Here is a 21,649-nt window from a genome sequence, read left to right as displayed (position 1 = left end):
GAAGAGCCCTACCCTGTCCATTGAATTCAATTATAAAAGCCGCAGCTCTGAACAAACAGGGGGATTAACCGACCTCTAAAAAAAAACCAGGGCAGGACTGCAGCGCTAAAGCTGTTCAGGAATTCACTACATATCTCATAAAACTGGAGTCACCATTACCCAGAAAAATATTGATTTCCCAGCAGGCAATGGTTGTTTTTTCCTTATTAAAAAGACCAATGTTCTGAAAGAAGAGAACAACAATGGACTGTTGAGGGGTTATTGTTTATCTGATCAGGGGTGTTGAGTTGGTGCTGTGGTACTTTCCTTGGCTTCTGCCTTTGCGGCCTGGGTTCAAATCCTGCCCAGGTCGACATGCGTATTGGGGGTCTCAGTCCACAGAGTTTCCCTAGAGTATTCGTCTCGTTTTCCTCCCTCATCTTATTTCTTGTCTTCTTCCTCGGGTCCCCAAGGAGAGCAATTTTTAATTGATAAGGTCTTTCCCTGAATAAATAATTGCTGAGCAACGGAAACTTTTTAACCTTTGACCATTATGCAAATAAGCCAGTCAAAACATGGCCGACGCTCACTTGTTTTTCACGTCCAAAGACTTTAGTTTTAGTTTTAAACGAGTTTAAAGGGTTTTCATCCTTTTTTCGCATTATTTTTGTATATTTATGAATCATCATGGCATCAAAATTAGTATTTGTTCTCTTCTCTTTGCTACTAGTCGCTGTCAGTGTGCTTAAAACAAATGGTAAGTCAGTTTTGGAAACCTGTCGTGCGTTAAATTGTACAGTCGAGTTGCAAGTTTGTTCCTATGAAGTACTTACCAGTTAGCGTGTAATCCCGACACTGCAGTTTGGGCAATAATTTAATTGCAAAGAAGGTTGCATCCTACTTCTACTTTGTTCATTAGTTATGGATCTCAATGAAGGTCAGTCATTGCTGGAATGGTCATGATGGTGAAATAGTGTGTATCTGGGACTGAAAAATACATGTAGGCCTACTGCCTAAGTAGGCTAGGCCCTAGGCCTATTTTCGAAATAAAATTTTCCTGTCTTGGATTCTAATTAGTAATTCTACATTGTAAAGGGGATCGTATACTTTAGGACCCCCCATTTTTTGTCATTTTAATCTTTCAAAATTGGTAAGTCCCCCCAAAACAAAGGTAACACTCTGTTTCCATGGTTTATTGCGCTGATCCTATTTTTTGGAAATTTTAAATTGTAAAGCCTAAAGGCATGAAAGGGGATTATAAATTTGGGGACCCAGTTCCTTTGATAGAAGAGTGAGCTACATTTTAACTTTTGAATTCACCTTGGTAGATGACTGTGACATCTTGCTCAATAACTGTTAATGTTGTCAAAAAAGGGCAGGGTTTTTGGGTTTTGAGGGAAAATATGAGGGAAAACTGTGAGTGTTTCAACACATGCCAGGTGGTGGATTCAACTTTGAATGGTTCGTTTATCAGTAAGAAAGTAGAATTTTCTCTCAATTTACAATTTGAAATTTCTAAAAAAAAATAGGGTCAGCACAACAAAGAGAGAGTTTCCTTTGTTTTTTTTTTAGGAGCGGACTCACCAGTTTTGCAAGAAATGTAAAAAACTGGGGGGGTCCCCTTCCCCCCATAATTTCCCTCAAAACTCCAAACCCTGCCCTGTTTTCACATCATCAACCGTATTTTATAGTTATTGAGCATGATGCCACAGTCATCTACCAAGGTAAATTCACAACTTAAAATGTACTGTAGCTCTCTCTTCTATTATTAGAACAGGGTTCCCAAATTTACAATCCCCACATTTAATGCTATGGTTTGAATTCAGTTTTTCTTTTTGCAATGTTCATCTGGTTATGCAAACTCTGCTTTTTAACCAAATTTTCTGCTTTTTATTTGACCATTTTCGGAGGCAGGGGGATGGTATATTGTTTTCATGAGGTCGGGAACTGAATCACAATCTAGCAACAATGCTAGACAATGTGCCACTTGATTGTGCAATGGTGACATAATTTTTGAGGTATTTTAGGTTATCGTTTGTAGATGACATTGATTTCTTTATCGGCTGAGCCAATTTACAGGAAATGTGCTACGAGTGCAACCCCATAATTAAATGAAACTTTCCTTTTATTTGGAATCTCTAAAACCAGATCGAGGGGATTTTTCGGTCAAATCTTGCATTGGAGGTGTTGAATTTGGTGGGTAGGCGAGTTCAGTTCTGCTGAGGAAAACATTAACGCGAAAAACCAGAGTTTTGCCAAAGTGTACCTTGTACATGAAAATGTTGCCAATAAAAATCTCCATCACTTCCCGTTAAAAATGTTATGATAATCATGGCAATTTTCCAAAATAGCCATCAGAAATAGATTTACCATAAACTCCAATGGTCATGGCGGCTATGTCGTGTGTATTGGCCACTGGGTGCGCATTACAAAAAGAATTACACTGGATATCCTGTCCATGCGAATTCAGTTGATGAAGAAAAGTTAACACAAAAAAAATGGAGTTTTGCCAAAATTACTTCATGCGTGAAAATATTGCCAATAAAAATTTCCTTTGCTGTGGCAAATCTTATAATTACCACAGCAATTTCCAAAATAATCATCAGAAATAGATCTACGATAGACTCCAACAGTATGGCAACGGCGACTGTGTCTTGTGTGTTGCCTCTGCGAAAAGCACAGTTTAGCTGATGAAAAAAGTTAACGCAAAAATAATAGAGCTTTGGTGAAGCTTACTTCGTGCATGAAAACATTGTCATTACAAATCACCATTGATTTACCTTGGCAAATTTTTATAATTACTGTGACGATTTTCTTTATGACTAAATTCTGTATGAATATAAAAGATGTTTAAAGTTTGACAGGAAGAGCAAAGCATTGTGGGGAATCTCAAATAGCACAGTTTACGACTGCCATTTCCATGATTGCAAGTAACAACCCTGCATGTAGGTTTTAGCCAAGAAATTACCAGCAAAAGTGCAAGACTTTAAAACAGTAAAATACCAGTTTTTCCCTTTGTCTGCCCTTCATTAGCAAGTTTACACCATGTGCTGACATACTGGGAAACGATTCACAAAGATGATGTCAAGCATCATGTCGTTAGGAGAAGTGTGGAAGAAGGTGGAAATCATGAGAGGAAAGTGTCCTTGTCAGTGATGGGAAGGTACGTTATAGGAGTGTGACAGTGCAATTTTTGGGGTTGAGATTATTTACTCTGAATTTCAACTTTTGTACACCTGCTCTGTAAAAAATGATGGGAACTTTAGAATTTTTAGCTTTTTGCTGGCTGTTTTCAGCTTTGTTTTTCATGTTCCAAGAGTGATGAATTAATGCAAATTAGCTGCCAAACAAATACTAGTAGTGTGAGATCAATTCTGGTGATATTTTCATGACAAATAACAAAGGTCAGATGTAACAGGGACACGAAAATGTCACACTTTTGGACCCCTAATTTCTGGAATTACCTGTATATAAACAGATGTGGATTGTCATCCCTTTTCCCATAGCACCCTACCCTTGTGATCAGGTCTCTACCCAAAGGGGAATCAGTGTCTCTCAGCCTGGATAAAAAGCAGAATATACATTATTGTGGGATATTGGGCATTGTCTGACCACTTTGGTATTTGTCTGGCCAAGATTCAGACATTGTTGGGCAAACTTAATGTCCGAAGGAAACATACATTTAAAAACACCAAAAGTATGCTGTACCAAAATAAAAATTAATGACTCAGTTGGGCCTCCAACAATCAAGCACAGTAATGTAGGTTGTTGCATGCAGATTGTGGTTTTAGTCACTGCACAGTAGGCCTACTGTGTCTATCACGAATGACTGCTATTTACCACAGCTCCCTTACTTCCTCACTAAGGATGTGAGCAAGTGTGTATAAAAATAACTCAAACATCAAATGGAATACTTCCTGTTATTGAGCATGCTATGAAGCAGGTGTATATGTACAGGTGGGAAGGTGTGTCTTTAAATTCAGGCTGGATTTTCATTTCTGTTGATGTAATGTGTGGCTCAACGCAAGGTTTCAGTCAGTATTTAAGACAACTAGATGTCTACATTTGTCTTTGTCAACAAAAGCAGAGCATTCATATTATTTCAGAGTGAAGATTATGCCTCTCGTGCCTTTCCACGGCAGTGTGGATCATCAGAAATTGCTTGCAGGACTTCCCAAAATCACCATGACACTTTGTCATGATGTGACACAAGATAAATGCGTCTTGGATCAATCAAGATCTGAGTGTTTTGCCATATGTTGATGAATTTGGAAATGTATAGTTCGACAGATTTCAATGTTATTTTTATGTAAATTGTTCGAAGAATATTCCACCAAGTTACTACACAGTGATAGATTTTTGGAAATTTTAAACAGTTTTCTACTCCTACTAAGGGTTAAAAATACAAAGATAATTTGTCCTATGTCCGGTGAATTACACCGTAGTCTGTATAGACTGGTTTTGAAAGATTTGATCATACTCATTTAGCTTTAAAACATTCTTCTGTTTGGAAGGCAATTTGACATGCGTCTTGCCCCGCAGACCAACCTATTCTCTCATGACTTCAAAGCCTTTGTGGTTGACGGCCAGGGAAATAAGAGAGAATCCCCTGTTGACACCGAGAGTTTCTACACAGGATATCTGGAAGGTAAAGTCAAATGTCATAAATAAGGCACTCGTCCTCACACCTCAGATCCTTCAAAACCTTTTACATACTTAAAGTAAGTTTGTATGATACAAAACCATATTTCCAAATATAGTAAGAGAGATATGAACAGACTTGCAATGGTTTGATCTTCTTAGATGAACCAGAGACTGTAGTGAAAGCTCACGTAGATGATGGATTGCTCACCGCAAAAATCTATGCAAAGAAAGAGCACTATAATATAGAGGTAAGCAAAACCAGACTGTAAACGACTTCAATTTTACTGTTTTTCTCCCGTTCTTGTTCTCTTTCTTCTTTTTGAAATTGAAATCCACTTCTCTGTTTTATTTTCTAGATAATTTTTCACGACAAGTACATATGTGATGTTGCCCAAAGGGACTCCCTGTGCCTTGGTTGTTTGTACCATGCACAACATTAACCCCCCCCCTACTTCCATTCTCTACTTGTACAAGTCCACAATACGTCCTGTCATGGAGTGACGTAGTCATGTCTTTGCTGGGACTCCAGCCTGTCATCCGTCCCTGGTAGACAGAATCCAGCAGCGTGTTGTTAATTCGGTGGGACACGATCTGACTGCATTCCTTGAACCTCTATCACTCTGTTGTTCTGTAGCATTTCTGTCCCCTGTTCTATCACGGAAGGTGCTCCTCTGGCGTTTCTGCTTTAATTCTACCAAATCGTCCCATTGGTCGCACTGCACGTTTTTATACTTGACTCATCCATATAAAGTAAATGTTCCTAAAACCGATACTGCGAGGTACTCCCCCGGTTTCTTTCCATGCTCTGCCTCGCTTTGGAACTCCTTACCTGCATCCTGTTTCCCTGCTAGTTATAAACCTGTCTCAGTTCAAACGAAACATCAACAGTTATCTTTCTTCCTTCTAAAAGTCCTAGGCTCTCAGTTCTCTGCTTTAACTTTGCTATTTAGCCCTCATCCTGAGTGGCCTCTTGGGGCCTTGTGTTGGCCGACTTCTTTACCAAAAAAAATGAGTATTTACTTTTTTCTTGACTTTGTATTTCTTGCTAAAATGTTGTCTTGATTGGATTGTGATTCGTGACTTTTTTCTTTGACTTTTGATCATGTTTTATGGTTAAATATATATAAATTTATCTGTCTTGCACAGCCATCATGGAGACACATCAGAGAGCCGCATGACTTTCACATGATCGCCTACCGCAGCTCTGATGTGAAACGCAATGAAACGTAAGCATCACATTTAAATACAAGATCAAAATCGTGTGTTGAAACGAGGTCAAAGTCTACGGGCTTTGTGTGTATCAGGTCAAATGGAGTTTTGCACTAAAAAAAAAAACTTGGAGGAGTTCCAGTAGGTTTTATCTGATCATCATGATGGATAAATGGAGTTCCTTAGTGGGAGGACTTCTTTGATACCATATTCATCTTTGGTAGAAACATCAAATTTCGGGAAGTGATGGGACTGGGTTTAAATATTGAAGGTTCCTCAGTCATTTTCCAGCTACATACGTGCACATAGCCTGACACAAATTGAAAAGAAAAATGGGGTTTTTGTTGACTGGTCACCCGGCCTAGTTATTTAGGACAGAGAACTGCTAGGACTGGACTTCATTGCCTTGTCTATTTCCTATATGTTGGCTTTATTCATCAAGCATTATTAATAATCTCCTCTTCCAGTTCTCCTTATCTAATGGCAAAGTCTCTGAATATTTTTCTTACCGGTTCCAGGTCTTCATTTTGTCCCTACGATCACCACCTACCAAAGGGAGTGAAGTATGAAAAGACAGCTGAACAAATGCCGAGGAAAACAGGCACAAGCCAATGTAAGTTACCTTCCTTAGGACTTCTGTTTATCAAAGCTTTAGTTTGCATCATGATCACTTGTTAGCCATTCATTAACCCTAACTGCCCAAAACCTGCCATACTCCAACAGCAGGTTTTGTGAGGTTTTGGCAGGTTTGGTACCGTACCTGAGGAACTTCTTGTTGAATTTTGTGAGACTTGGGATGAAAGGCCCAGGGAGACGGTGTTGGATTCTGTGTGAGTTGGGACACACAGGGTTCATTGTGTGCAGTGTCTGGCTTGCTGTACCAATTGTTGGACTATGCTTGATTTTGTCAGGTTTGGTACTGTTCAGTGCAAGTCATCCTATACTGCATAGACCCATCTATACCATATCACTCAAACTCCAACGGGCTCATTCTGTTGGAGTTTATCAGGTTTGGTACACTACCCTGCATGTACAAGTACATAGACAAGTACATGAACCTGTTGGATTTTGTGAGGTTCAGTATGCTTTCTAGTGCAGGAGCCTAGGGGGTTAGGGTTAATAATGGCTGGTTCTCAGGCTACATGTTGTGTATGACTGCTCAGTGGTTGACGAAAAGGTGGCCGATCAAACTCAGTTATAGGTGGTCTTTGGTTTCAAACCTCATTTTCACCTTCTCAAAATTAAAACTCAAATCACATCGTAAATGTTGAGGGTTCCCTGCTTTTTTTTTTAGATACATCTAGTCGCACGAAGAGAACGCCGCCACGTTATAACACCTGTCCATTACTGCTCACTGCTGACTACCATTTCCACGAGGTGATGGGACAGAGTAACACACCTCAGACTATTAGCTACTTGGTTAGTGGCTTTTCCTTAGCTGTCTGTTTGACAACACGATCTTGGTTTACTCCATGACCTATTTGGTGTTAGAATTTGGGAATATTTCAGTCAAGATAAAGAAGAATTAATGCTTTAACCCTAACCCTCCTCAGTCCTCCAACAGATGAAGGATTGAGGAGGGTTAGGGTTAATGGCCCTGTAATCCATTTTTGGTTTTGTATCAGCTATCACCCAGTAAATACCTAATTTTGCCAGTAAATACCTAGAAGTTTGGAATGATAAACTATGAACAGTAGATTATTGAATGGCCCTCAATCCGTAATGTAAAAAATGTCATTTTGTGGGGCTAGGGGGAGTTCAGGTTTGGGTAGCACTTATCCTGTGCAGGGTATGGATAACTTGTCCAAAATACCATAAAAGGTATTGACATGATGTGATTATCATTTGTCATTTGTTTCGTCATCAGATTTTGAATGAAGTCCTTTCACAAGTGGTAGGATGAGCAGTGATGAAGGATTGCTTTTGTCACGGTTCATTTGAATACTTTATACTTGGCTTCAGATTCGATGACTTGTGATAGACATACGGTGGACTTGCAGGAATGCAATTACCAGTGTTGTAGTTGGGTCCATAACAAGCCCTCCACTAGCCCTTCCACAAGTCACTTCACACGATCAATGATGAGTAATGGCAGCGAACAACGGCAAAGGAATGCTTTTGTCACCGTTCATTTGAATGGCTTGTGAGTTGGCTACAGACTGGATGACTTGGAGGAACTTGTGATGGACCTGACAAGAGATGTAACTATCACTGCAGTGCAACCAACCCCCTCAGCTTTGTTTATTTGAGTTCTTTTTGCTTACTTCAGATTAGCCTGATAGACCGAGTGGACCCAATCTATCGGGACACCGAGTGGGAGCCAGGCTATTATGGTTTTGGATTCGAAGTCAAGGAGGTTGGTATTTCTCAGGGGATTCCTCAGCAGACACACACCCCCTCCTGAAATGTGGCTGATGTTTCCTTACTTAAAAAAGAAATGGGTCTATAGTTCAATGGAAACAGAAATAATGTTGACAGGAATTTGTTGGCGTGTGAAATGAAGGGAGGACCTTGGTTGTTTATTCAATTGTCATGAGCAATTTCAAGACTTGCCATCCTTGGATGAACAGGTGTACTTGTCTACAATTGCGTGCATTGTAGAGGCTTTTGTTAACCCAAAAAACTTACCTAGTGCTGACGAAAATGCATACCAGGAATCTATAAACCGTTTAGTTTTGATGGTAGAGAGAATTTGATCTGAGTCATGGTACTTTCTTTATCTTTCATCAGCCTGAACTCGGGTTCGAACCCCACTCAGCGCACCATATGAAATGTGTTTAGCAGTTCTTGTCCTACCAGGGATTTCCACCCAAACATTTATTTGAGTGGTTTTAACCTTCTCATCTTTCATGATTTCAGATTACAGTCCACGATGCCCCTACTCAGAACGGACCGGACCATTACAACAGCTACAGACCCCCAGGCCAAGCATGGGACGTACAGAAACTGCTGGAGGTAAGTCCAAAATGCCCAAAATGGACTTTTTGAACATTTGGTTTCATCTTGTCCAACATGAAGAATTTCAAAAACAACACTTGCTGTCATAGTTTTATTCTCTTAGGCTCATAGCTGGTAGAAACCCTCAGGCCTTCTGTAAAGACTGTTAGTAACAAACCTTTTCTAAATGGCCATATAGTGTCTAATAGCATTGGTCTTGCAGTTGTGGGGACCACGGCACCTACTGTAAAGGCTGTTGAATAACAGAATTATTGACATAGCCGTCAATTCATTGACGTCCTGTAGTAGCAGTGCAGACCATGGGGTCTTCTGTTAATTTTCCATAACCAACGTTTTATTGACATGGCCATCAATTCATAGACCTCCCGTAGTAGCAGTAGGGACCATAGGGTCTTCTGTGAGTTTTCTGTTACCAACCTTTTTATTGACATGGCCATCAATTCATAGACCTCCCGAAGTAGCAGTAGGGACCATAGGGTCTTCTGTGAGTTTCCGTTACCAACCTTTTTATTGACATAGCCATCAATTCATTGACGTCCCGTAGTAGCAGTGCAGACCATGGGGTCTTCTGTTAATTTTCCATAACCAACGTTTTATTGACATGGCCATCAATTCATAGACCTCCCGTAGTAGCAGTAGGGACCATAGGGTCTTCTGTGAGTTTTCTGTTACCAACCTTTTTATTGACATGGCCATCAATTCATAGACCTCCCGTAGTAGCAGTAGGGACCATAGGGTCTTCTGTGAGTTTCCGTTACCAACCTTTTTATTGACATAGCCATCAATTCATAGACCTCCCGTAGTAGCAGTAGGGACCATAGGGTCTTCTGTGAGTTTTCCGTTACCAACCTTTTTATTGACATGGCCATCAATTCATAGACCTCCCGTAGTAGCAGTAGGGACCATAGGGTCTTCTGTGAGTTTTCCGTTACCAACCTATTTATTGACATGGCCATCAATTCATAGACCTCCCGTAGTAGCAGTAGGGACCATAGGGTCTTCTGTGAGTTTTCCGTTACCAACCTATTTATTGACATGGCCATCAATTCATTGACCTCCAGTAGTAGCAGTAGGGACCATAGGGTCTTCTGTGAGTTTCCGTTACCAACCTTTTTATTGACATAGCCATCAATTCATAGACCTCCTGTAGTAGCAGTAGGGACCATAGGGTCTTCTGTGAGTTTCCGTTACCAACCTTTTTATTGACATAGCCACCATGATCTTGTGGATACCATTAGTCCTACAGCCGGGAAGACCATAGCGCCTACTGCTTAGCTCACCTCTTCACCTACCAGGACTTTGAAAGTGGAGTGCTTGGTCTGGCCTATATTGGTACCCCAAGGAGCAATGCTGTTGGTGGCATCTGCACCACAGGTGAGTCTGGTTCCAGCCCCTGATTTTTAGAAGAGAAATAAGATTAAGGAATATAAACAGTCCTGGTGGTCAGGGTAGTATTAGGTAGCATTAGGTTTGTTCAGAAAAAGAGACATGACTTGAATGCTGAGGTTTATTTCATTATTGCTGTCCATTCTCAAATGGGGCATTTCCCCATTTTCAACTGCGAAAAAGTTGTTACCAAGAATTTTCACGTCTGCAGTAGTTTTGGTATTCTGGAATACTAAACAGACTGCTAATGTGAGCTTGAACTGTCTCGTTTTCCTCAGTCTACCACACAGACGGTAGGCAGTACCTCAACACTGGGCTGACGACAACAGTCAACTGGGGTCGTAACGTCCTGACGGATGAGGCAGATCTTGTGACTGCCCATGGTGAGCTACTTATTACATTCTAGTATCTTTCATGTCAGTGGCTTTGTGCATAAACAATTGAGGGCGCTGTGTAATGCTCGCACAGAACACTTTAAGGCTGAGTCAAGGGAAGAATTTGAGACGCTTGGTGGCGCAGAGAGGCTGGTCCTCTTTGCCCGTTTTGGGCATGCACATGTAATTCTTGGCATGCACAGGTAGATCTTGGCATGCACATGTAATTCTTGGCATGCACATGTAATTCTTGGCATGCACATGTAATTCTTGGCATGCACAGGTAGTTGTGAGCATGCACATGTAATTCTTGGCATGCACATGTAATTCTTGGCATGCACATGTAATTCTTGGCATGCACATGTAATTCTTGGCATGCACAGGTAGTTCTTGGCATGCACATGTAATTCTTGGCATGCACATGTAATTCTTGGCATGCACATGTAATTCTTGGCATGCACATGTAATTCTTGGCATGCACATGTAATTCTTGGCATGCACATGTAATTCTTGGCATGCACATGTAATTCTTGGCATGCACATGTAATTCTTGGCATGCACAGGTAGTTCTGAGCATGCATACAACTGTAAAAAAGGACCGGTTTGTCTGCTGCCACCAAGTGTATCAAAGTCTCCCGTTCGAATATTTGATTATTTAAGTATTCTGCCTTCCATCTGATCAAAGCAGAAAACTGGCAGTCTAACTGAAGTCTATTCCTGATGGTGATTTATTCCCTCAGTCCCACCAAGATCACACAAAAAGAAAAAAATAAAATTGGAAGGAAAATAACTTTCTGGCCTGATTGTTGGGCGTATGCATTTATGCGCGCAGTACACTCATGTGAAACAAACAATGAAATTTTTCCTGGTTTATTTTTTTCCATTTTCATCTCTGAATATAAGAATATCTAAGAATTGATCAGTTGTTTTATTACCTGAATATTCGGTGCAGCCTTCAAACTCTTTTAGGCTTGTAAACTCTTGAAAAGAAATCCTAACAAGAAATGGATGAACTGTGCGTTTCTTTTTCTTGTCCCGTCACCTTGACAGAGTTGGGCCACAATTTCGGCAGTGAACATGACCCCGGCACAGAAGGGAGTGCCTGCTCACCTGGTAGCCGGCAAAGCGGTGGTAACTACCTGATGTTTCCGGCTTCTGTTAGTGGCCGGGACCCCAACAACAGGGTAAAATTACCTTTTAGTGGTCTACATGGCAAATGATTTCATGCACTGCTTCTTTTGCCCTTCAAGAATTCCCTGCTCAGGATGTTCCAATGTTTAATTTGTCTGATTTTGTTATTGACCATAATTGTTTCATTTGACCTTGGTAAGGTGACTTTTGAAGATCCCTTGTAATAACTTCAACACATCTTCCATGAAGTAGTTTGTCTGACATTGGATTGATGAGTTTGCTTAGATGGTTGGACACAGTGTTCATTCACACTTTTTGTCTTGTTCTTTCTCTAGAAATTCTCCAATTGCAGTCTACGTCTCATTGCCCCAGTGCTCCGGGCCAAGTCTCCAAGATGTTTCCAAGGTAGGAATCCTTATCATCTGCTGGGACTGCAGTATGAAAGTCAGTATGTGCCCTTACTGAGCGGCTCATGTTGAAAACCCGCTCTTGCTAGGTCCTATCCTCAATCCTTCAAAATCTGCCAAACCTGGTGGATCTAAAAAAGATCGAGGAGGGTTTAGGGTGTATCCATGTGGAATGCTGGATCATACCAAACCCTTCAAACCTGGTGAAGGTTGAAGGATTTTGGAGGGTTTGGGTTCATCCATTTAAATCAGCTGGACCAAACTACACCCTTCATAACCTTTTGATAGATTTTGAAGGATAGGAGGAGTAGGGTATGTCCATCTGGAACACTTGGTCATTTGAAATCCCGTAAAACTTCCTGGTGGCTTGTGAAGAATGAGAGTGAGGGTTTATCCATCTAGAGCACTTTTCCATTGAAATCCTTCAAAACCTTGCGGTGGGTTTTGAAAGATCTAGCAGAGTGAGGGTTTATTTAGCTGTAGTTCTGAGCTTTTTGAAATCATTCAAAACCTGAGGGATTTTGATTGGTCTAAGAGGGTAAGGGTTAATTCATGAGAAAGATCAGGCTGGTCTTGACGAAGTCTGTTGAGATGTATTATTTTGTCGTTGCAGAACCCAAAGGTGATGCAGTGTGTGGGAATTATCGTGTGGACCCCCCTGAGGAATGCGATGTGGGTCATTTGGGCAATAACAACATGGACAAATGCTGTGGGTCCAACTGCCGACTGAAGAAAGGCGCTCGCTGCAGTGACAGAAACGCAGCCTGCTGCCTTGATTGCCAGTTTGCAGGCCCCAATGTAGAGTGTCGCAAGGCGGCAAAGATTGACAAGGATTGCCGGCAGAGCGCCAACTGTACAGGCCAGAGTGCGCTCTGCCCAGCGTCGCTGCCTAAACCAGAGAAGGCTGAATGTGTGGACGGGTAAGAAAAGCATGCAGTATGGGCAGTTCACAAAATTCTGTGCCACCAAGAGGCTGCAATAGAGGGACCATTGTTCAAGTTTGCAGTCACCAAAAATGTTGCTGACTTGCTGTAATTGGCATATGAATGAATGTCAGTAGACAATTGGTAGAGCTTGGCATTTGATTCACACCTCGCAAAACCATCATCTTGAGAACTTAACACGGATAGTCAAGAAAGGTACTTATTTTCTATGCAAACAATACAAACTTGGAAACATTCCAAGTTCTCCATATGTCCCGCAGCCAGCAAACGGAATTGCAGAGATGCCGACTTGTATGATTCAGGCATATTTTGGATAATTTGTTTAATCCGATCTAAGCGAAGATTTTTACAGTTTCCAACTCCAAGATTCAAAACCGTGCAGTTGTGTACAACTCTATATAAGCTAGCCCAGAGTTGGCCTTGTATGCGCTTCAGAAATATGTCGCTGGCATGCCGCAGTTTGTGCCTACAAGGTGCGTGAGCAGCGTTAGAAATCAGCAAGGTCATACCACACCCTCCCTCGCTCCATTTAATGCTGTGATGCACTGGGGTGAATAGGCCCGAATGCACTTCATGGCTACGTGATAGTACACAGAAATTCAAGGATAAATACACCAAGAAGGGGGCCTTTATTGGAAGGTCTCATTTAAAAAAATCTGGACTCGCAATGCCCTTAATCAGCTTATAGAGATCATTGAATCATCTAGCGGCCATTTTACCGAGCTGAATACAAAGCTTGCCCGGCTTTGCCTGCCTTTGTGTCTCCCTGGTGTCAATAGAAGCGAGCCAACCTGCGTATTTGAATTCGGCTTGGTAAAATGGCCGCTGGTTGGTTTCTATTTCATACAAAGGCATTGCAAGTCCAGGTTTTTTATATACGTCCTGGCCGCAGGAGGGGACGATTTCAACCCCCCTAAGGACTCGGCTGTGCCATGCCTGATTTTTTTTTTAACTTGGCATGCATGCATGCACAGACATTTCTTGTCATTGCAAATGTGAAGCTTGAACTCAATCGGACGTATGGTTTTGTTGTACAGTCATTTGAAGTTCATTTCTTCATGCGTGCCAGCCCACAGGCATTGAGCACTGCAGTTGAAAAGTATATTTTCCAAAAATGGTGTCAAAATTACCGCACAGAGTTACTCTAGAAATTCCTAAAGGCTCAACTACTGAAAAAATTAATTAACATAATTCTAACACAAAACTAACAATAAATCGGACGCCATAATCCTGTATCTTGTGTTGATATTTTAGAGCTGTTATTGATATGTTGGTCGGACAATTTGTCCAAGCATCTTTGATTTTGTTCGGACAAACACAATAAGTGCTTGGAAAATGTCCGATGTCTGACTGTAATTTCACGCTCTGTAATCAAGTCACCAAGTGCAAAACAGTCTCCGAGCTTCCAGCTGTCAAAGTTCCACTGTGCCGCGCGTGCAATAACCAATGAGGTTTGGTACCCAGACACAAGGGTATTTTACAGTTTATTTGTGTACGCATTTCCCCTGAGTGGAGAGGTGCCGTGCTTAATACGAGTTTGTTCAGTACGTACTTGTACATAATGGTGCAAAAAATCATTTTACACCACGTAGCTGTACACTTTTTACCACTTTTGTAAGTTTTTTTTGAAGTGGAAAAAAAATCAAAGGTAAGTTTGCTGACTGCTATTCTTGGCCACAAAAAAAAAATTCAGAAAAAGTGCCTGTCCATCGGGCAATTTGGCCTTGATTTTTACTTGCCCGAAAGAAGTAATTACTTGTCCCGAGCTTGGCACAGAAGTATATTTGTATCTTGTGTCTCTCATGTTGCTTCTCTCAACAGAGGTTTTGTTTCTCTTAGACTGGCTTCGCTGTATGTTCTATAGATGCCTTACATTGTCATTGTGAATCTGAAAAAATGTCTTCTTGTATTTTGTGTGTTTTTCCTTACAGTGGTGAATGCCAGGATGGGCATTGTGTGCCGTTCTGTGAAAAGCATGATCAAATATCCTGCATATGTCCCGGCAGTAAGTAGACTTTCAAAAATAATGACCTCTTTGCGGACATCTGAAGGACTAGCATGCGTATTACTATTCCTCTCTGTACTTGTCTCCTCGGGCGTTTCTTAGAATTGTACATTTCCAAATATGACACCATCTGAAACTGTAGAAAGCATCATTGCCCTCAAAATTGATAACTTGAAGTAACAAAAAAGAAAAAATTCATGTGTCACCTTGAGAGTTTTAATCAAGAACTGCTCCTGGCTCCTGGCTGTCATAGGAAATTTGATTTCCCAAGTTGAAGTGATGTAGAATTCATGTTAACTAGAAATATTAATGCTAACAAACAAAAAACTCCATTGCTTGCATGTGGAAAACACTTCCTTGTAAAAGTAAAAACTTTTTCTCTGCCCTACTTTCAGAAAGCCACTAAACCCAGTAGATACTTGATCAACCAAAGCTGGTTACCAGCTAAATATCACTCCATGAAAACTGCTTGAGAATCAATGTGCTAAGTGATATAAATTCTCTTCAACAATTCCTGAAAAGTGAGCCCACAAGTTCGAGATTTCCCTTGACCTCTAACCGTTTGACCCCTTGACCCTGTCCTAGTCGTTGAGTCCTGCTACCGATGTTGCCAGCAGACAGCGTCAGCACCGTGTGTACCTCAAATCAACAAGACGACGCAGGCCTACATCTTCCAGGCAGATGGTAGACCCTGTGAAGAAGGGGTTTGCATAAATGTAAGGGGAACAGATGGGAATCAAGACTACTTTCCATCCTTGAATCAAAACATTATTTAGTCATCCAAGACTGCTTTATCCATGAAACAAGACTGCCATCAGTCAATCATTTGTTCAATATGATCAGCGCTGTAATCCATACTTGAATTAACACTGTGCTCTATCCTTAGTAGTACCACACTGAATCCTGGAATCAAGACTGCATTGAGTTAAGACCAAATCCCTCATTATTCTTTTGTTTTACACAAAATGGTTTCAGCATTTTTGTACTGAGGTTGCCATTTTTCCTCTGACCTTTCCCAGGGTGTTTGTGAGAGCCAGACTCAAGACTTTATTGAGCGGCTGTTTGATGTCTTTGAAGGTATCACCATCAGTGCCATAGGTGGGTACCACAGCAACAGTAGGTGTCAGGAAAAATTCTTACCATGGCAACGGCAGCAAGGGCCGTTTTTGTTTACATCTTTCTTGCTTTATTAAACAGGGCGCATCATCAAGGATAACGTTGTCGCGGCAACCATCATCATCTCCCTCTTTATTTGGATTCCATGCAGCTGCCTCGTGCATTACATTGTGAGTAATCGCCAAGCTTCTTGTTTGATGTCAAAGGTTAGAGGTCAGAGGCATGCTTTCGGTCTCAGGTTTGAATCCCACTTCACCCAATTTTCCTTCCCTTTTATCCTAGGATGGTAAGAGAGCTACCGAAGTAAAGACGGCTGATGAGTGGTTCAGCCCAACAGTAAGTCCCCTAGTCCACACTGCACAATATTCCTCATTTGTTATATTGACCTGCAGTGAGGGCAGTAGCTTTGCCTATGTGCCCTGATCTACTGTTGAAGACGTCGATATAGTTTTGTATATCCCATGCGCAATTTAAGAAAGAAAGTTTAAATTACAGAAGCAGAAGGCAAAGAAATGAGTTTAGAGATCTCTGGTGGAATTCAGGTTTTAGCAGAAAAAGAAGCAAACACTTTGCCAGTATCTGTCCAAGGAATTTCAATTAGTTGTCTGTTTGAGATATTTTGGTGGTTTTTATTTCCTCCATGATCTTGCAGAATCAGGAACGCTATCTTCCCGAGGACCGCACCCGTGTTTACAGGTCAAACAAAAGTTACTTCCTGGAGAAAGAGACGGTGCTGTAGCATGTTGGCCTCTCACCAAATGCTGTGCATGTGTGATACTAATACGTTAGGGTCTGCTTTCACAGAACTCACAGAGAGAGAAATTTGGCACTTTGCCAAGAGCTCAGCCAGATGCGTAATGGCTCTGACTAGCCTCTGAGCATGGTTAGGCCTATGTACTGATGAATGATGATGTCACACTTTAATGACATGTGCATTTCCCTATGGAACCAATAGAGGCCCACAGTCCACTGAGCACCATAGGAAAGCACATAGAACAAACTGCAGCATCATCAGTACCGTGGTCTGTTGAAGAGGGCGCTGTACAACCCTGTTATGAGAGAGACAGTGAAGGGGCACTTTGTGTTTGAATCTACTGGCTATGGCTGGTTGTGACATGTGAGTCCATGTGAAGTGGCTTCAGATGCAAGATAGTGGCTTCCATAGGTTCACGTATTGTTTCTAGCCGCAGCCACAATTTTCTGACAGGGCTTTGCATTTAGTCATGGGGCAGGTACTCCTCATTCTGCATACGGAATAGGTAAATATAGGTAACAGGTTGAGATTGACTAGTTGCCTGTCTCTTCACTGTATTCTAAACCTCAAAAAGAACAGTGGAACCAGTCTCAGATCAAAAGCACCCTCTTTGCTAGTTTGCAATACGTTTCAGTAATATTGCCGAGCTGGGAGGGAAGTCAAACATTATCCTCTACTCCCGGCACGCGTCCCAAACTCTAGCGGGATGCAGAATCTTCTGGTTTGCAGGAGCAACCTGATTGATGCAGATACAGACAGATACTGTGACAATGGTATTCCACTGAGTTGGCCGTATTGCTTTGCTCACTGTCTTCATTGGTTGTGCTTTCCCAAGTTCCCATGCATTAGCTCTGTGGAAGCGGTCTCTATTGATAAGGCATTGATAGTTTTGCCTCATTCTCTAATACAACTTCCCAAGTTCCCATGCATTAGCTCTGTGGAAGCGGTCTCTATTGATAAGGCATTGATAGTTATGCCTCATTCTCTAATACAACTTTATCGTAATCACAGAAATCAACTGGTGATGGGGGGTCTGTAGAAATTTGAACCCCACTTTTAAGATATTTATAGTATTGTTCAATTGTGCTGGATTTCTGTTTGTAGAAGAAAGGACAGTTAAAAGAATTTTACTGATATGTCTACTTTTGAAAGAAAAATCTTGCCATAAATACTGAAGAAACAGAGTATCTGGGTGCTAGAGAATAAAATCATTGATTCTTGAAATAAACGGTATAACATGTGATTTGCTGATATAGTACATATCCTAACTGCATGTAAATACGCAATGAACTAACGCTATCTTAAAGCATGTTCCAAAAAGTCATGTTTAATGCATGTTTTCATTTCCATGATCTTTCCAGCTATCTTCTCGACTTATTATTAGGAAGAGAGAAACCCTAATCCCCCAAATCCATCAAAATCCACCAGGAGATCTCCATAGGATTTTTTAGGATTTAGAAGGATTTTGATCACAAGTTGTGAAAAATTCAAATACAGGGAATATACTGCTCTGGTGGATATTGGAGGATTCTGGAAGGAGCCTAGGTAGGAATTTGTCATTCTTTAAAAAGTACAACTAAGGTTAAGTATCAGAAATGTGTGTTTGTCTAAACTTTTCAATCTGGTCTTTGAAATGACCTATGGAAGCTGTTTGTTTGCCTATAAATATGTATGAGCTGCTATAAGTGCTTTTAACCAATGAGGACAGAGCTTCTGAGGACTCAGTGTCATGATTGCTGGAGTTGTAATGCAATGTCTGACCTTTTTGTAGCCGTTTAACTTAGACCCATTTGAATGTAGATGGCTGTCCAGTTTAACGTGTACTTAAAAACAAGTCCAAACATCAAATGTTAGAAATTCAGCATATTTTATGATACTGTGTTTTTTTTCAAGCACTGTATATTTGTAAATAATTGTATTTATTTCTGAACTAGAAAGTTGATTGTATTCAAATAGAGGACGGCTGAAATTGTAATAGTAATTTTTCATTTTTAAATGAAGGATTGAACCTAAACTTATACAGTACTCATTTATTGTAATTCTACATTATATTAAGTGTCAACTTGAAAGAACACATTAAACTTTCTGATATGCACAGTTTTATTACTAAATCTTTCATTAGACAATTTTCTTACAACACAGTTCAGCTCACAAAATAAGACTTACCAGAAAGGTTCGTAACAGAAAAAAAGGCATGTTTGGTTATAAACACTTCTGACCTTTTTAAGTTTTATTGATTTGATCCTTGAACTTACCTGGACAGTTGATTTGATTGTTTTTTCACCCACCCTTTTTAAGAACCCTGCCCTGTTGGTTTTGAAAACTCTACCCTGTTGGACTGCCCAGGTTCTGACCCAAACGTGATAACAACAGTTATGGATTTTGAGTTCAGGCTTTTGAGATCATGTTCTAACACATTAAGCCACTCACAGCAGCTTTGAAGGTACACAGAGTTGCTTTAAGCGGCTTGTGGAATGACTTCATGTGCATACTAATGCTGTCTGTGCTGCCACTCACGCTGTGTTAACTGCATGATAAAAAAACGGATACAAGAAGGTAATCAAATGTGTCTTTCCCTGAACACTTAAAAGTTAATCAGGATTTATAGATGATTTAGGACATGTGGCCCTGTGCTCAAATATTTAAATTAAATGATAGATGTGTCAAACAGGAATTTAGATCAGTCAGTCACTGTTCTAAATGTCAACATTACAGATTAGGATTGTTGACATTTAAAATTCTTTATTCTCTGCTGTTGGGGTCAAAGCATGTTCGAAATTTTGCGATTATGTAGTGCTTTTTTGGTTATGTCTGTGCTTTTTTTTTGTCTATGCTACCAGATTCCAGTTTGTTACTAATTTCTCGTACTGAATTGAAGTTGGCCCTTTGATGAAAAAGTCTTGCATATTTCCTGACTCATGTCGTCTTTGTCTTTGCTTAACTTATATCTCTCAGTTTCTTCTTTTACTGTTCACTTAAAAAGCCAATCATTTCATTTCTTTTCTGCAGTGCGCTTTATGAAAATTTTGATGAAAAAGCAGACACAGAGCAGTAAGTTTGATAGTTGTAGTTCCCTTTGCAGTATTTATTTTGCAAAATATGTAGAAAACTGTGACTATATGGACTTGGTTTTAACAATGACACTCTATTTAAACTCTCAGTATTCAAGGCAATCTGTCAAGTAGACTCGAGATTCCTAGTATGAAAATTACTTCCCTTCTCGCATGTTTCTCTTACTTTTTCCCCCTTGTTTCCTCGAACAGCCTCCTTCATTGGTGGGACTCCCAAGAACCTGGAGGTGAGGAAGCAGAAGCTTCTCTTTGACGGACTGTCGCCGTGGTAACCACATCCAGCAGGCAGTACCATGGAAACGGGATTAGACTTTTACTTCTTTATCATTCATCTTGAGTGTTGGAAACGATACAGAATAAACAGTTGAAGTGGATTTGCTTTGAGAACCGCTTTAATTCTCTGTAGTTTGTGCATTATGCAGAAAATTCTGGTTTTAATTTGTGATGTAATTTGAACATCTTTGTCAACAGAAAGTTACATCTCTGCTTTATCATATTGTTTCAAGTAAAATGACAAAATGTTTTGCTTCAGTAGTTGATTTTTTAACTCTTGAACGTTAACCATTTTTTCTTGGTACTTGTCATGCACAAAATGCGTATCAGTGTTGTGAAAATGTTTGAATTTTGTCTGCACTTTGCAAGTGAGTTATGTGGATCAATCTATAGAGGGTAGGTGTGGATGCATGTCTTCTCTGAATGCTCGTATAGTAGTTGACCATGGATTAACATGCCTTTTGAATAAAATATCCAACCCTTTCTTGCAGTTGTTCGTCTTGAGCAATAATCTGTCATTGCGAACAATTGAACAGCGCCCTCACCAGACATTGCACAGTTCCAAGATGGCGGCGCACATGAGCGGTTGCTTTGAATTTTGCCCCCAAATATTTGCGCCCTATCTCTGCTTTGGTTAGCTGCAGTTTTTTGTTGATTGCTACGCTGCAGGTAGGCCAGATATCAGGAAGCGATTCAGTCCATGTAAAAGCCCAGGCTTTTAAGAGTCTGGTTCGACCCTACCTTGAGTAATTTTATTCTGAGCCTCTGTATATGGGCTCCGCTAGCCCAGGTTGGACAAGTCTACATTGCATTGTGAGAAAACGCGACTAACTTTCAGGTTATGAAAGTCCTCCTACTATGCAAAATTTTTTTTAACAGTTTTTTTACAAAATATGTTGCCCGCGGGCGTATTTAGTAATTTCAACACAGCATTTATGGAATTCAAGGCACTTGTGAAAAACATTTTGAGCTGTCTTAATCAGGTAAAAATTTGAGAAAAACTATTGAAGAAAATTTTGCATAGTAGGAGGACTTTCATACCCTGGACATTGGTTGCAATGAATGTAGACGTCCAACCTGGGCTAGGGCTCCGCTAGCTCTACTGTTTAGACCTACTAAGTCAATATGTCTTGTGCCTGACTATTTGGCCTCTCGTTAGGTTTTGTTAGAGGACCATGTTGTCATGGTTGTAGCACTCCAACTGTCACGATCAAGAAGTCTTGTGCCCAAACCATGTATAGGCCACTCATCTGCTCATGTGTGTTTCTTGGAGTACCATGTTTCACCCATAGAGTTATTACGTATTCTAAATCTTGTTACACGCATTTGAAAGGTATAGGCGGTTCAAGTGCTGTGTGTGTGTCAAGCGAAAACAGTCGGATTTTGACAGATTTTGAA

General features: G+C 40.6%; 1 protein-coding gene across 2 annotated transcripts; it reads left to right on the top strand.

Annotated features, from left to right (window-relative positions):
- The first annotated feature begins 524 nt into the window (after positions 1–524).
- On the top strand, positions 525–20,741 carry adam17 (ADAM metallopeptidase domain 17). Of its 2 annotated transcripts, XM_022245748.2 has the most exons (22): positions 525–736; positions 3,013–3,142; positions 4,494–4,627; positions 4,783–4,871; positions 5,770–5,849; positions 6,351–6,445; positions 7,127–7,251; positions 8,102–8,188; positions 8,692–8,787; positions 10,029–10,164; positions 10,455–10,559; positions 11,601–11,734; positions 12,017–12,086; positions 12,702–13,008; positions 14,964–15,037; positions 15,623–15,753; positions 16,057–16,135; positions 16,235–16,323; positions 16,436–16,489; positions 16,806–16,849; positions 19,917–19,958; positions 20,171–20,741. In XM_022245748.2, the coding sequence occupies exons 1-22, from the start codon at positions 667–669 to the stop codon at positions 20,229–20,231; spliced, it is 2,232 nt and encodes a 743-aa protein (XP_022101440.2). In that variant the 5' UTR covers positions 525–666; the 3' UTR covers positions 20,232–20,741. The 2 variants fall into 2 exon arrangements, with proteins under 2 accessions (XP_022101440.2, XP_022101441.2); XM_022245749.2 differs by lacking the exon at positions 19,917–19,958.
- Positions 20,742–21,649: the final 908 nt, after the last annotated feature.

Source organism: Acanthaster planci, linkage group LG02 (genome assembly GCF_054643075.1).
Source record: "Acanthaster planci isolate LZ-2023a linkage group LG02, COTS_SCS, whole genome shotgun sequence".
In the NCBI taxonomy this organism is placed as follows: domain Eukaryota; kingdom Metazoa; phylum Echinodermata; class Asteroidea; order Valvatida; family Acanthasteridae; genus Acanthaster; species Acanthaster planci.
The sequence above is the reverse complement of the archived record's forward strand: the minus strand, read 5'-3'. Positions and strand labels throughout refer to the sequence as shown.

What these genes read in the sequence shown, in the direction of transcription:
- adam17 (XM_022245748.2), top strand. Translation starts at nt 667, where the DNA reads ATGGCATCAAAATTAGTATTTGTTCTCTTCTCTTTGCTACTAGTCGCT. An exon ending in CTCAGACTATTAGCTACTTG is followed by an intron (nt 7,252 to 8,101) that starts GTTAGTGGCTTT and finishes TGCTTACTTCAG; the next exon opens with ATTAGCCTGATAGACCGAGT. An exon ending in AAGGCTGAATGTGTGGACGG is followed by an intron (nt 13,009 to 14,963) that starts GTAAGAAAAGCA and finishes TTTTCCTTACAG; the next exon opens with TGGTGAATGCCAGGATGGGC.